This window comes from Moschus berezovskii, chromosome 12 (genome assembly GCF_049115385.1).
Source record: "Moschus berezovskii isolate FMDL1 chromosome 12, NW_MosBer_1.0, whole genome shotgun sequence".
Taxonomy (NCBI): Eukaryota; Metazoa; Chordata; class Mammalia; order Artiodactyla; family Moschidae; genus Moschus; species Moschus berezovskii.
In genome coordinates this window covers 35,883,484-35,896,777 of record NC_142471.1, presented here as the reverse complement: position 1 = coordinate 35,896,777, position 13,294 = coordinate 35,883,484, and the positions used below count along the sequence as shown (strand labels likewise).

The 13,294-nt window shown below is 57.4% G+C and overlaps 1 protein-coding gene and 1 long non-coding RNA gene across 8 annotated transcripts in view; one reads left to right on the top strand and one right to left on the bottom strand.

The window, feature by feature from the left end:
* Positions 1–529: 529 nt before the first annotated feature.
* Positions 530–12,561, top strand: LOC148775971 (uncharacterized). Its single transcript, XR_016038749.1, has 3 exons — positions 530–577; positions 9,125–9,200; positions 12,425–12,561. It is a non-coding gene; the product is annotated as an uncharacterized LOC148775971 (long non-coding RNA).
* ZMIZ1 (zinc finger MIZ-type containing 1) overlaps positions 936–13,294 on the bottom strand; it is a 150,727-nt gene continuing 138,368 nt past the window's right edge. For 6 of the 7 annotated variants that reach the window (XM_055425350.2, XM_055425353.2, XM_055425352.2 and 3 more), the window contains 6 exons: positions 12,171–12,238; positions 11,799–11,867; positions 11,072–11,316; positions 9,630–9,796; positions 5,967–6,224; positions 936–4,569 (listed from right to left, as the gene is read on the bottom strand). In XM_055425350.2, coding sequence (XP_055281325.1) covers positions 4,462–4,569; positions 5,967–6,224; positions 9,630–9,796; positions 11,072–11,316; positions 11,799–11,867; positions 12,171–12,238 — 915 coding nt within the window. In that variant the 3' untranslated portion in view covers positions 936–4,461. The remainder of the gene's footprint in view (positions 4,570–5,966; positions 6,225–9,629; positions 9,797–11,071; positions 11,317–11,798; positions 11,868–12,170; positions 12,239–13,294) is intronic. The other variant, XM_055425354.2, reaches the window with a different exon arrangement.

Genomic DNA, 13,294 nt, shown 5'->3' with positions numbered 1-13,294 from the left:
AGACCCCACTTCCTTCTTTGGACTCGCCGTTACACCGTCTCTGCGGAGGGAAAGCCACAACAGCCAAATTCTAGTCTGTCCTATTTTCTGAGGCCAGAGCTGAGAGAAGAGGGGTGCTCTTCTGATGCTGGGCTTCAAGAATCAGATTCACTTCCCCAAAGTTCAGGAGGAGACACAGGAAGGGAAGTCAGCTGTGTGTCTGAGGCTGTAAGGACAGTTAATAGAAACAGGAGCTGAGCAGCGGCTGTAGCAAAGAAGCCCATGTAAGTTGCAATCGTGGGCAAGAGAAGACTCCAGGTCCCCCTTAAAGGGGAGGGGGTGAGGGTGCTGAGAAGTGGGGTGGCCAGAGAGGTGGTCAGAGGGACGGCAGCTGTGCTAACATGATAAGACTCCTGTTCCTAAGCCCAGAGAATCCACCAGGGTCTTGCTATCAGAGCCCAGACAGCACCGCATAGCCTTTTGAGTCACACTGGTCTGAGTCCCAGCACCCTGTACAGGGCCTGGCACCGTTCAGGGTCCCTTTCCTGCCTGCCAGGCCATCCCTTCACCAGGACCAGGGGCTGCTGGAGACCCGGAGGTGAGACCACTGGGCGCTGCACATTCATATGGGCTAGGTTCCAGGTTCTCTGCGGGGACCCCTCTGTCAGGGGCTCCTCTGACTTAACACCTGACTGCATAGTTTTTGTATGTTTTGTTTTGCAGGGTGATCAGGCAGGGGTGGCGGTTGATAAAGCAAAACCAGCAAAAACCCAAACCACTCCTTACCATCCACAAAATCGCTAGTTGGCCAAACCTTCGTTTTTGTCCATTTATTTAGAAAAAAAATTAACATGGGCAAATGAGATACCTCAGTGTTACAACAGAGTATAGAAATGTCTAGCAATAGTCAAATAATTTGATCTTTAAATACAAAATAACCACATGAACACCTAATATACAGGTTTCATCTGAATACATATTTATTAGATAAATATTAGAGGCTGTCACATCATCTAACTACATACAGTTTTGCAAGACTAGAAATCACAATTAGTTTTCTGACCAGTTTAAAGTATGAAATGATTGCATTGTACAGAGATGTACAAAGACGATGACGGTCGCTGTGGGGGTTACTTCAGGCTGCACGGTGGGTGTGTGTTCATGTGTGTATGCGTCAATCACCTGCGATCATGATATCAAAAATTATACAAAGTATGAATTTGGTTACAATTTTCTTCTGAAATCCCCGTTTCTTTTCATTATTTCCATAGCACCCTAAAAATACACAGGTGGCAGGACTAGTACACTGAAGCTAAATAGTACATGTAGGTAAAATAAAAACAAAAACGGAACAAAAAATTCCTTTCCACACAGAGTATATTACATGATGAGACAGATGCGGAGAGAGACCTCACAGACGCTAACAGACAGGATCTAGTTTTTTTCCACATTAAGATGGAGTTCCAAGCCTTTTTGTTTTGTTTTGTTCCGTAAAATAAAAACAATACACATTCCGAGGGAAATGAATGCATCTGTTAACATGTCTCTATTTCTCATTTACATATGTACACATGTCCCTTGAGTGGCTGCTGCCCACGTCGCCCTGTCTGGTTGGGTGAGGCCGAGGGAGCAGACGTGGAGCTCTCTGGGGGTTCAGGGCTTCCATTAGGGAGAAAGTATTAGTTCCTTAAAAAATAAAAATGGCTACAGGAACATGATCCATGGGTAAAGCTTCAAACCAAGAAGATGGGGTGATTGCTTGTACTTGGGCCTTCCCGCCTGCCTGCTGGCGCCCTGTCCATCCCGTGGAGTGGAGGCAGCAACGTGCCTGTGGCCTGGGTGGATGCTTGTCATGGAGAAGTGGCTTGCTGAGGCATCGTTTTTGCTGAGGTTACGTATGGCTCCAAGTAGTCATCAGAAAGGGTCAGGGAAGCATCTTCCCAGAGTTCAGAACTGCCCTTGCTTGGGGAAGCCGTCATCACCTGAATGTGTCACCAACTAAGGCTCGTTCCAGCCCTGGATGCCTTGATGCCCACCCCCCTGCCCCCACCCCACCAACCCGGCTCCAAAACTGCTCTGGAAGAGTATGTGCCCAGAGTGCAGGCTGCAGGCACCGCAGGTCTGGAAAGCTCTTTGCTGAACTTGCTGGTGGAGGCTTGCTTGAGAGGGGACCCAGGAAATCCACCTCAGGGTGCTGAGCCCACGGCTTACTCAGAGACGGATGAGGGAGGTGCCCGGAGCCTGGGTTGTGGGCAGTAGATCGACCCTCTGTGCTAGGACGCTGTGGGTAGGTTGGTGAGCAGAGTGAGGACACCCTGATAACAACCAGAACACACCCAGGCCTTTTTGAGACAGTCTTGCAAGGCAGGAAGCGGGAAATTCTAAGGAAGGCATCTATAGGTCTGTCTGGGGTGGGGCATCCCCAGACGGCCTGACACAGCTGGGACTAAGGGTCACTGGTCGGAGACGGCCACACGTGTCCCCAGCAGCCAACTGGGGATGGCTCCCAACAGCGGGTAGCCTGCTCTTCGTCTAACTCTCGGTACAGCCACCCGTGCTTTTTGTCCCTTCGTCTGTACAAATGGCCCTGGTTGCTTTTTTGTTTTTGTTTGTTGTTTTTTTTTTTTAAAAAAGGGACTCGGTCTTTGTCGTTGAGTCAAGGTATTTTAAAAACACCAGCAAAGGCTATAACCAGGTCATGAAAATGTTGAATATTATCAAAGACAATACTAAAATATTCACAAAGATATTTACAAAAGCAATTCTTAAAATAATTGATTTGCATACGGAACACCACGCTGTCTGAAAAAACCTCAACAACGGGACAAAGGAAAAGGGGTGGGGGAGGGACGATGGCAGCTTTCCTACAGAAAAGTGACCGGAAGTCAGCAGCTGCGGCCAACGTTCTGGTCAAATCCAGAGGGGTGCTGGGTGTCCCCCGGCCAACAGAGGGGGAGACAGAGACTGAGAACACAGACAGTGGATGGGGGAGCAAGTGAAGGTCCCGGGCAGCAGCAGGGGAGGGGCACGATAAATTTACAGAGGAGATCCAAGCGACCCAACCGCCCAGCATCACAGGCCACGTGGCTCGGGGAGCACAGGGGAGCCTGGAACAAAACGGCTGCACAGAAAGCTACCCGGGGCACTCTGAGAGCGAGCAGTTGGCCGGATGGAGCAAAGCACGGAGGGTAAACCAGAGGCTGCTTCTGCTGGAGCAGGAGTGTGGGGTGAGCTTGCAAGAGCAGAGGGACACGAAGCGAGGGAGAGGCTGGCGGCCAAGAGCTGGGGCTGAGACAGCCACAGAAACACCATGTGATGCTTGATTCTGGCGCACACGGCGATGGACTGGGCTGGAGCCCGGGGCAGCCTGGAGCACAGACCAGACAGACAGAGGAGCCGGAGAGAGAGCGATGCCTGGGGTTCCTGCTGCTGAGCCCTGGCATCCCCTGCCTTTCCGCCACCCACCTTGCCGTCCGGGCGGACACGGGCACTGGGACAGAGGGACGTGGGCGTCCCACGTAACAGTCTCAGAGAGGTGGGGGAGGGGGAGCAGAGGAAGGAAACAGAACACATGGGGAGAAATGGTTCGCTTGCTGTCCGAGTCCAACGTTCCTCTTCTCCAAGTGACTTCATAGCTTTGATGCGGTCGTTTAAAAACAAGGAGAGGCTTGGAGCAAAACTGTAAGTTGCTGATTCTATTGGACTCCAGCTTTGACTGGTGGCCCCCCCTCCCTCCAACTAAGGTCACAATAATTTCAGTTGGGTTCTTTCTCTGCACCCCCGTCCCCCCAAGGCTGGGCCCTGGCCTGAGTCAGTGGTTCTAGGGCCATCCTGGCTTTGAGAGGCCCTGACTCCCTTTTCCACCCGTCCCCGAGCAAGAGGGTGAATGGCTCACCCTCTCCCAAACACAGAATCTTGTCTTTTTTCTCTGCTTTCTGAGACTGTTCATAGAGTATCCTGGCTTAGAGGTCTGGGGTCAAAGTGATAACCTTGGCCCCTGAGAGTTCTCTTGCCCAGAGGTTTGTGCTTTTCTGTGGTGGGTGGTGGTGGTGGTGGCGGTGGGCAGGCCATTCTCACTGCTGCCAGCTGCCGCTGCTCCTCCAAGGCTTGGGGTCGCCGGGGTCTGGGGGGCTCTCTCTCAGGTTCAGTCACTTGGAGATGGCTCTGGGCCAGGAAGCAGGGAAGCTGGGTTACAGTTTAGAAACTGGAAGAATCTGGGGGGCACTGGAGGGTCATCTGGAAGCCGCCATCAGCGTGTGCCCCCTCCCTGGGCTGCTGCCCCGTCTCGAGGGTCATCTTCAGGGCCTGCTCTGGGCGTGGGCTCCAGACCCGCACTGCCTTCACAGCGCACCCTCCTGCCCCTCAGCTCTGAAGGCCGCAGAAGGGGCGGTCCAAGGGCTCGGGCTCCCAGCGGGGAAGTGTAGGGGGCAGACGGGGAAGGAGGCTGAGTGGGGAGGGGTGGCCCCGATGCAGGGGTGGGCTTCAGTTGTTCTCAAAGAGAGAGAGGAGGTCATCGTTACTATTGCTCGGCAGGTCGGGGGGATCCAGGTATGAGAGGAGCTCGTCAGGGTTTGTGAGTTCTGGAAGGAGCTGGAAGAGAAGTACAGAAGCCCAGTTGAGGTGTCAGCTGAGGGCTGGGGCAGCCCAGGGCAAGGAAGGCAGGGCACCCCCAGGCCCGTTCACTTGCCCTCGACCTGCCTCCTGGGATCCTGGCTCAAGCAGGGGAAACTACGTGCTGGTCGTCCCCAGACACACCCAGGCCACTATGCTGGTCTGGGGCACACCGTGCTTACTTCAAGTCTGGACAGTGGGGCCCTCAGTGAAGAGTATTCCTTATACTTGCCACAAGCAACTGGGGGTCACTTGGGCCTCCCAGCAAAAACCAAATGGCTTTGCACGTAAGGCTGGGTGATCTCTTTGGATCCCACTGCCCCACACCTCTCCCAAGAACTCCTGGCTCCTTGCTGAGCCCGTGGCTGGCTGGCAGACCAACCCTACCCTCTCCTGTGAGGTCCTTGGAATCTTCTGATCTCACAGGGGACCCTCATCAATCTACAAACACCTGCCCTGGCCTGGTCTGGGGAGGAGAGTCAGACAAGAACTCAAGATGGCCAAAAAGCCGAGTGAGCCCCATTCACTACAGAGATCAAGGGTGAATCCTGCTGGGGCTGGGGTGTGAGGGAAAGGAGTGATGGAGGATAGGGCAGACCTCCTGTCTGGGAATCTAGAGTCTAGGGATGAGGGGTGGGAGGGGCAAGTGCTGTGTCCCTCTCCCTGGCAACCCTGCCCAGCTACCCAGCACCCATCACCCAGTGTCCCCCTGCCCCACCTTCCAGATCATTCAGTTCTCAATGTGGGCAGGGGGCGGGGGCGTGGTGATCCCTAACTCTCAGCTTCCCACTTCCACCCCAGTCACCACCACCCCCAGTGTGACCCGAGGCCACACAGGGCCCTCTCACAGTGAGCGATGGAGCGAGCAGAAGCACAGGGCATGGAGAACACACAGACCAGAAACTGGAGACAGACATACACCAGCGACACAGACAGAGGGACCCTGTCCCTCCAGCCCCTCCCCTGCCTCGGGGCCAGAGAGTGTGGCAAACGCGGAGATGGCAAGCCGATGTGGGGGAAGGGGAAGGGGGCGGACGGGTGGGGACCCTGGCAGGGTGCCTCCAGGACCAGCCCGGGGGGACTCTATGGGGGCCTGGGCGAGGCGGGGCAGGGCTGGCCTGCGGGACAGGGGGCGGGGCCAGCAGAGAGGGGGAGGGGACGTGGGACCCTCGAGGGGGCTGGCCCGCTGCGTGGTTCCCTGGGCCTGGAGCCAGGGGAGGCAGGTTGGCGGGGCCCACCCTCCGGCCGCCCACCCCTGCTCACAGCTATACCTCCTCCACCCCGGGCCTCGGGCCCTCAACACCCGCCCCTGCTCTCGGACAGGTCCCGATGCCAGGCCTAGCCCCAGGCCAAGGCACGTGGTGACCCCGACTTACATCCAGCGAAGGCTCCGGCATGTCAGATGCTCCCTGCGCGCCGGCCTGACCCTCTAAGGCTGAGGAGGGGTTAAAGGTCAGGTCGCTGTGTGGATGGCTGCCGGGAGCGGCCTGTGGTGGTTGCCGGGGAGGCTGGGAAGGAGGAGGAGGAGCCCCACTGTGATGTAATGGAGGCCCTGACTGGCTGCTGGGGTGTGGGACGTGCAAACCTTGTTGTATGGAGGGATGGGGCTGGTCAGAACTGCCAGCGTGTGGCATCTGTGGAGGAGGAGAGAGCAGGAAAAAGAGAGGTGAGGTGACGAGGTACAGCGACGAGACGCCTGGAGAAATGAAAACCAAACCAAACTGGGAAAATAACAAACCCCCAAAACAAAGCCACCCCTCTACAAAGCTGAATGCTTTTTTTTTTTTTCTCTGCAGAGAAACAAACAAACAAAAATCCTCCCCCCGCAACTGCCCGCCAGGGAGGCTGAGGCCGCGTGGGGCCGGGAGGGAGGTGGCCGAGGGCTCTGCGATGAGCGGAGACACTGAGATCTCGGGGTCCAGGCAGGCCCCTGGGAGCCCCTCTGCCTCCCTGGCCCGGACATCAGCACAATGAACAACAGCGAGGGCAGGATGGAGAAGCGAAATGGGCACGTTTCCAGGGCAGGGAGGTGGGCAGGAGCGCTGCTGGCGGCGTGGTGCAGGCCCGAGCCGGGCTGGCGGAGAGCAGACATGGACGACAGCATGGGGCAGGCGTGCAGCTCGGAGTGGGGGTCTGCGCCCCCAACATGGGCCCTGGGCTGGGGGTGACGCTGGGCACACAGGCGCCGGCGGCAGCCAGGGCTTCGGTGTGAGCTCCGCCTGCTGCCCAGGCAGGATGTAATTGAGCCCATGGAAAAGGAGCAAGCCTGGGGCTTCCTAGTCCTGCCTGCTGGCCACCCACCTGGGCATCCGCAGGCAGGCTTCTCTCACAGACAACCTAAGGGTCCACACCCCACCCCACGGTCGCAGGGGCTGTGGGTGGGCAGGGGACACCTGAGTGAGGGAGGGGGAGTTAAACCTCCCCTGCTGGTCTGTTTACTGCCTCAAGCAGTCCTGCCTTCAGAGCTCAGAGCAAAAGGCTGAGTCCAGGTCCTGGCCCCATTTCCAGCATTCCCCAGGCGACCCCCGCCCCAGCCCCGGCCTCAACGCCCCTCACACTCTGCTGGTGCAGGGAGCTCCCTGGCAGGCCAGGCTGCTCACTTGGAACAGGCAGCCAAGCGGCCACATGCCTCTGTGGTCTTTCGGTACCCTCCTCCTCGCCCCATCTTCTGGGCCACACAGAAACATTGACACTTCCTTCGTGGGTTTGCAAACAGCAGCCACACCGTCCTGATCTCCAGAGAACCCAGTTCCTCTTCCTGTTTCTCCTAAAAGTTGTTCCCCGGGCCTTGCTCTGGGCCTGCCTCTGCCCACAGTTCAGGTGGCCCCCTGCAAGCACTGCCCCTACAGCCTGAAGCCCTGACAACAGGCAATGTCCACATGACCTTAAGGTTGGTGACCCTGGGGGAACATGTGTGGGATGCAAATGAAGTAAGAAGGACCAGGAAGGGCTGGAGGGACGGCCACCCCGGCTGTCAGCGTGAGGCCAGCCTGTGACTCCTCCCCACGCCTGCGGTGCTCCATGGTGACCGCTCTGAGAAGCCGGGGGGGGCAGGAGGGGGCTCCACACACCTGGAGCAGCCCAGCCCCAGACAGACAGCCCCTGGATCTGCTGACACAGCTGCCCTCCTTGACCCTGACATCTTGCTGGAATTATCTCAGAGCCTGGAGGGGCGGGTGCTCTCTGGGGCTGCCAACACACCCGGCAACCTCCCACTTGGCACAGGAGAGCCCTTGGGTGAATGAGCGTCAGCTTGGGGCCCTCCCACTGTGCCCTGGGAATCCTTCCTGGCCTTGCGCTCAGCCGGGTGAGGCTGCTCTGGTTGGTCAGGTGTCGGGGGTTGGTCGACCTGCGATTGTACCCCACCACCTTGTGCCTCTGTACTTCTGGGTCCAGTCACCATCTAACACAAGCCCAGAAATGGGCGAGGACGGTGCATATTTGAGAAGCATCCTAGGGGGCTGTGAAGTCAACTCACAGGCTTAGATCCCTCTGCAAAGACCCCAGGCAGCAGAACTGACAAGGTAGGAGAGAGTCTTGTTGGACAGGGGAAGGAAACACTGGCCCCGCTGCCATGTTTGAGTGTTGGGAATTGTGAGGACTCAGAAGGTGCCACGTCAATATGGGGTCAGGGGGTGATCTAGGTGACTCCTGGGCATGGAATGCTGAGATCCTGGGGAGCAGGGCCAGGGAAGGGGGCCAGGAGAAAGGCTCCCAGAAATCAGAAGCCCCACGGGGCAAAAAGTAACTTACAAAAACATGGCCAAAGGCCTGTGAAAGCAGCTATTTCTGATGTGGCATTCTGGGTTCCTGTGGGCAAGTTGCTATAGTGCCCCTTACTCAGAGTCCTTCTGGTAATAGTCCGTCCTGCTGAGAATTAGTGGCTCTGGTGTACAGGAAAATCCCCTGGCCCAGTGGCAGAGCCAATTCCATGTCAAGTGTGGGGAACACAGTACATTCCAGAAGCCCCTTCCTTCGAGGCACACCATGGAGAATGGAGAGCTTGGAGAGGTGCTTTCAGGTGCACGCCCAACCCCACCGCTGGGTGTTGACGAGACCCCCTGGCCCCTTCTCTCTGGCGCTGTGACCCAGGACCTACTGCGAGGCCCTCTGTGACTGCCCCTTGGCTAAGATGAGAGACACGAAGAATAATCGAGGCCTCAGTCTTCAGCCCCTGGGCCTCAGCTTTCCCAAAACACCAACTGTGTTTCCTCCTTCCAGGACCACCAGAACTTCTGCTCCATGAGCACGAGGCCTGTGTCTGTCTTGCTTACAACTGATACCAGGCACAGCCGGGAGGTCAGGCTCAGAAAATGCCCACTAGATCAAGTGGGATCATCCAGTGCTGCCTAGAGGAGGACCTGGGAGGTGGTCAGACCTCTCATCACTGCTGTCAGGGCCACAGGAAGAGAAGGGACGGCACACGGCACCTCACCCAAAGGGGTTTTCTCAGCGATAGTGTGTTAATATGTGAAACAGGATGAGAAGTGAAACCTCTTGGCATAAATAGATGTCCTCACGTTTCTTTTCGCAGAAGGAGGTGATCAGACTCTCAGGGAGTAAAGTGCTTGGGTTTGGGACAAAATTCTAGATGGCTGGATGGAGCGATGGTAAGTCAGTGTAAAAGTGTGTGTAAGAGGGGACGGCATGTGTGTGTGTGCGTGAGCGTGTGTAGGATGTGTGCCGTGTGTATGGCAATGTGTGGGCCTATGTGCAGGGTGTGTGCAGGCATCCACACATGTGCATATGTATGCAGTATGTATGTGCAGGTAAGAGCCTGAAGTTTCCCCATCTGAGAACCTGATGTCCTGGGTGAAACAGCCAAATCCAGGGATGCTGTTGAGCCATGACCCAGCCTCGGTTAGGCCCCCCACTACCTCCTGAGTCCCCAGACTCAACTCTCCGCCCTCCCCTTTGCCTGGGAGGGAACCAGGCAAACATCAGAAAAGTCCAGGGGAGCCCTCTGTCCCAAACAGCCCCACACTAGGGCTGGGGGCACCGGGGAGGTGGAGGGTCATGGGCGAGGAAAAGGTACTCACAGTCTCCTGCATGGGGTGACTGAGGGGCTTCTCGAGGGTGGCCATGTTGTTGGGCATGTCCGGGGGGTGGGAGAGCTGGGGGGGCCCATGCATGAAGTCGTTCATGGACGTCCCGCCGGGGTTCCCGTGTGGGAAGTCAAAGTTGCCATGGCCTTGGTAGTTGTTTCCTGGGGATGGAACCAGATGGGGAGGGGTATTATCCAGAGGGAAAATGCCCTCCCCCAACCCCTGCCCAGGGAATCAGAGTGTGGAAATGAAGAACCCAGACCTAATCCCCTGCAAGGCTAGGGACGGCTCTGGCAGCTCAGACCTCCAGGCTGTACAATGGGGCCCAGGGTGGCCTTATCCTGTGGGCCTTCGCACCCCCGGGTATCTGCTGGTCTACAGCTGCAAGCAGCGCCAGCGTAGGGGGATGGGGTGGGAGGGACTCCTGTCAGCAGAGGGTCCTAGAATGAGGCCCAAGTCTGAACTCTCTGCAGGATCTGCTGAGCTAGCCCCCAGACCTGCTCCCCTGCAGCCACCACATGCCTGCCCTTCATCACTGGGACGACCCAGGCCCAGAGCAGGTGACCAGAATCTGCCCAGTAAACAAAGGAAGCCGTGTTAGATTTGAGAGTCCACCCTGAGAAGCCAGCCGTCTGGCCCCCAAGTCGCTGCTCCCTTCACCGTGTGGTGGTGGCGAGAGCTCAGAGGATCAGCACGCTGGAAAGCTGGGACCCTCAGTATGCTGTGGGACTCTGGCTAGGTAGGCTAAGCTCTCTGGGAATCTGATTATCCTGGAGCCCCGGGGGCCTACGGACAGGGATTCCGTGGGGCGCTGCCATCCCCAGGCTTCTGGGGGGCAGGGAGGGTCCTCTCTGGGAACCAAGGGCAGTGCAGTGCAGCTGGGTCTGGTGGCAGAGAGAGTGAGGGACAATGACGGTGAACTCGGTGGCTGAAGGCTGGTGCTCCAGGCCCCTGGACCCTTGTCTCTCAGAGGGTGGGAGAGTTGCAGGGACAGGGACAATACGTAGAACAACAGAAGGAAGCACAGGGGGCCTGGGGAAGGGCCAGAACTCCAGGGGCAGGGTGGTGGTAGTGTCTCAAGCAAAGTGGGCTCGGAAGCCCCTGAGATCGGCAGCTGCTGGCCCGGGAGTTCCAGGAGTCAGGAGAGGAGGCTGAGCAGGCTGGGGTACAAGGGGCAGGAGGCTGGCTCACGGAGTAGCATCTCATACATACCTTCCCAACTGGGTACCAACCCGCAGGGATGGATGGAACCAAGCAGTGGGATGGAGAAGGGAGGATGGCACTGCACACAAGGCCAGCGGTGGGGTGTTGTTTTTTGGGGGGCAAGTTACCTCTGCCTCTTCACACCACACCTTCCCTGTACCTGCCACTATCACCCCAGAAATCCTGGGCCCCCGCTGTGGCTTCTCCCTCCCTCCTCATCGGCCGTCACCCACCTTGGCTGCTGTAGTCGCTGGAGTTGGTGCTCCCAGGCGGAGGCGGGAGTGGATAGGGGGACGGGCCAGGGCCCAGGGCAGCAATCATCTCCATGACATTGGGCATGATCATCTGGCTGGGACTCATGGTCTTGAACCTCTTGGAGGGGATGCCATCAGGGTCATCTTTAATGTGTAGGTCCGACTTGATGGGCACTGGCCGCCAGCTGCATGTGGGGTCGATGGTGACCTCTTCAAACTCGGAGCTGGGGGAACAAAGGGGCAGAGCTGGGGTCCTGGGTACCAGGTTGTAGACACTAGAGCCTCCAGCTTGGACAGACAGTGTGATGCTCTCATCCACCTTCCCTCTGCCCCCATTCCCATCACACTCTGCCTACAACAGAGGTATGGGGGACTTTTACATCTTTGGAGAGAAGGGGAGACTGAGGCTAGGAAAAGCAAGTGGCTGTGCAGCTGGCCCCAAAGCCTGCACTCACGGCATGGCCACCACTGCAGGCACTGCCAGCTTCCTGCTCTGACTGAGCATGGTCCTTTCTGGAAAGTTCATTTGCCCCCAGGTAGAGAAGCCCTTACATGTGCAGAGAGGTGATGGATGTAGGAAAATGGTCTGCCGGCCCAGTGGGGGATAAATTATCAGGGGCAACCATGTATGCTCACCTCATACCATCAGGGCCTGCATTCTTGATGGCCCCCCACCCCCTTCCCCCGTGTGGAGAGGCCTACTTACTGTTGGATGGCATTCAGGATGCCCCACATGTACTGATCCACCTCCAGGCCTTCCAGCAGAGCGGTTTTACTGGAAAAGAAGAGAGGCAGGGCTTGGCCTTGGCTCCTGGACCCTAAGGGGTGGAGACACAGCCCGCTCCTCCCCACTGTGACCAAGAGACTTGGCCCCTGCCGCTGGTTACTACTGGGGCACCAACAGGAGAGGGCAGCCTTGCGCCAGCTTGGTACAAGGGGACTGTGCACTGCCCCTGTAATCGGAGCTTCTCTGCTACGCATTGAGGGCAGGTGGGAGGTGGCTGGACACCATGGAACAGGCCCAGAGCTCCTCCCACAGCCAGGTGACTGTGCTTATGCTGAGGCGGGTGTCACTTACTTGCACACAGGACACCTCCAGGTCCCTCTCTCGCAGTTCAGCTGCAGGTATGACTCCAAGTCAAAGCACTGCAGAGGCCGGGAGACAAAGACAGATGAGCCCAGGGTCCTCAGAACAAACTTATGTGCAACGGGAACTGCCTCTGGGACCCTCATGAAGATATCCCACCAGGGAGAGAGACAGGTGATGGAGAGACCCAGGGCTGGGGGGCTGGGTGGACTCATAATCTTGCCTATTTTCTGCTGTGCATACAGCCTATGGGCCACGCTGAGTCCCTGCAACGCTGTGCCCAGCCCTCCTCGTACCAGCCCCACGCACGAGATGACCCACGGCCTCTGAGCAGCCTTCCAGTTTCCCTGCAGCCACCCCTCACCGATCCTGCCCCTCTCACTGGCAGAGCCCGTGCGTGGAGGACACACCCCATCTGGTTCATCAGCATGTATGAGACAAACAAAGCAACCAGACGGCCCCTGCCCCTGGTTTCCCAGGGAAGGAGCTTTGGATGGCGGGGGGGCTCCTGACCCACTATGAAGCCCTTGAGGCCTGTTGTGAGAGGGTGGGGGCTGAGGGTGTGGCTGGCCTGGCCCCAGGGTAGCCCCCACCCAATGCATCTCACCCACTAGGGCTGCCTGTGTTTAGCCAGCCAAACTGTGGCCAGGCACTCAACCCACAGCCACTTCCTGAGCGCGTGCTCGGGGCAAGGCCTCAAGACGAACCGGGCGGAGATGCCCCTGCTCTCGGCTTCACATCAGCCATGGCGGCCGAAAAGGCAGTATTTCCAGCTGGCTTATGACATCTGCCAGGGCTGGGACTGTCTCAATCCAGTTCTGGAGCCCTCTGGGGCTCCAGAAGAGGTCTCTATAATTCTTTCTGGTTCCTCCCGAGAGAGGAAACAAAAAGAACGGAGTGGCTACCTCTCCTCTGTCATATCCAAAGAGTTGTGTAAGCTGGGCAAGGAAACTGTCCCCACGGCCCAGAGGAGGTACTGAGGCTTGGAGGGGAAGAATGAATTGCTATGATGGTGCATAACCAGTGAAGCCTGAATTCCAAATCCCCAGCACTTTCATTTTGGGGGTGGGGCTCCATCCTCTTATTTCCATCCTTGTTACTACTCCATCCTCTGA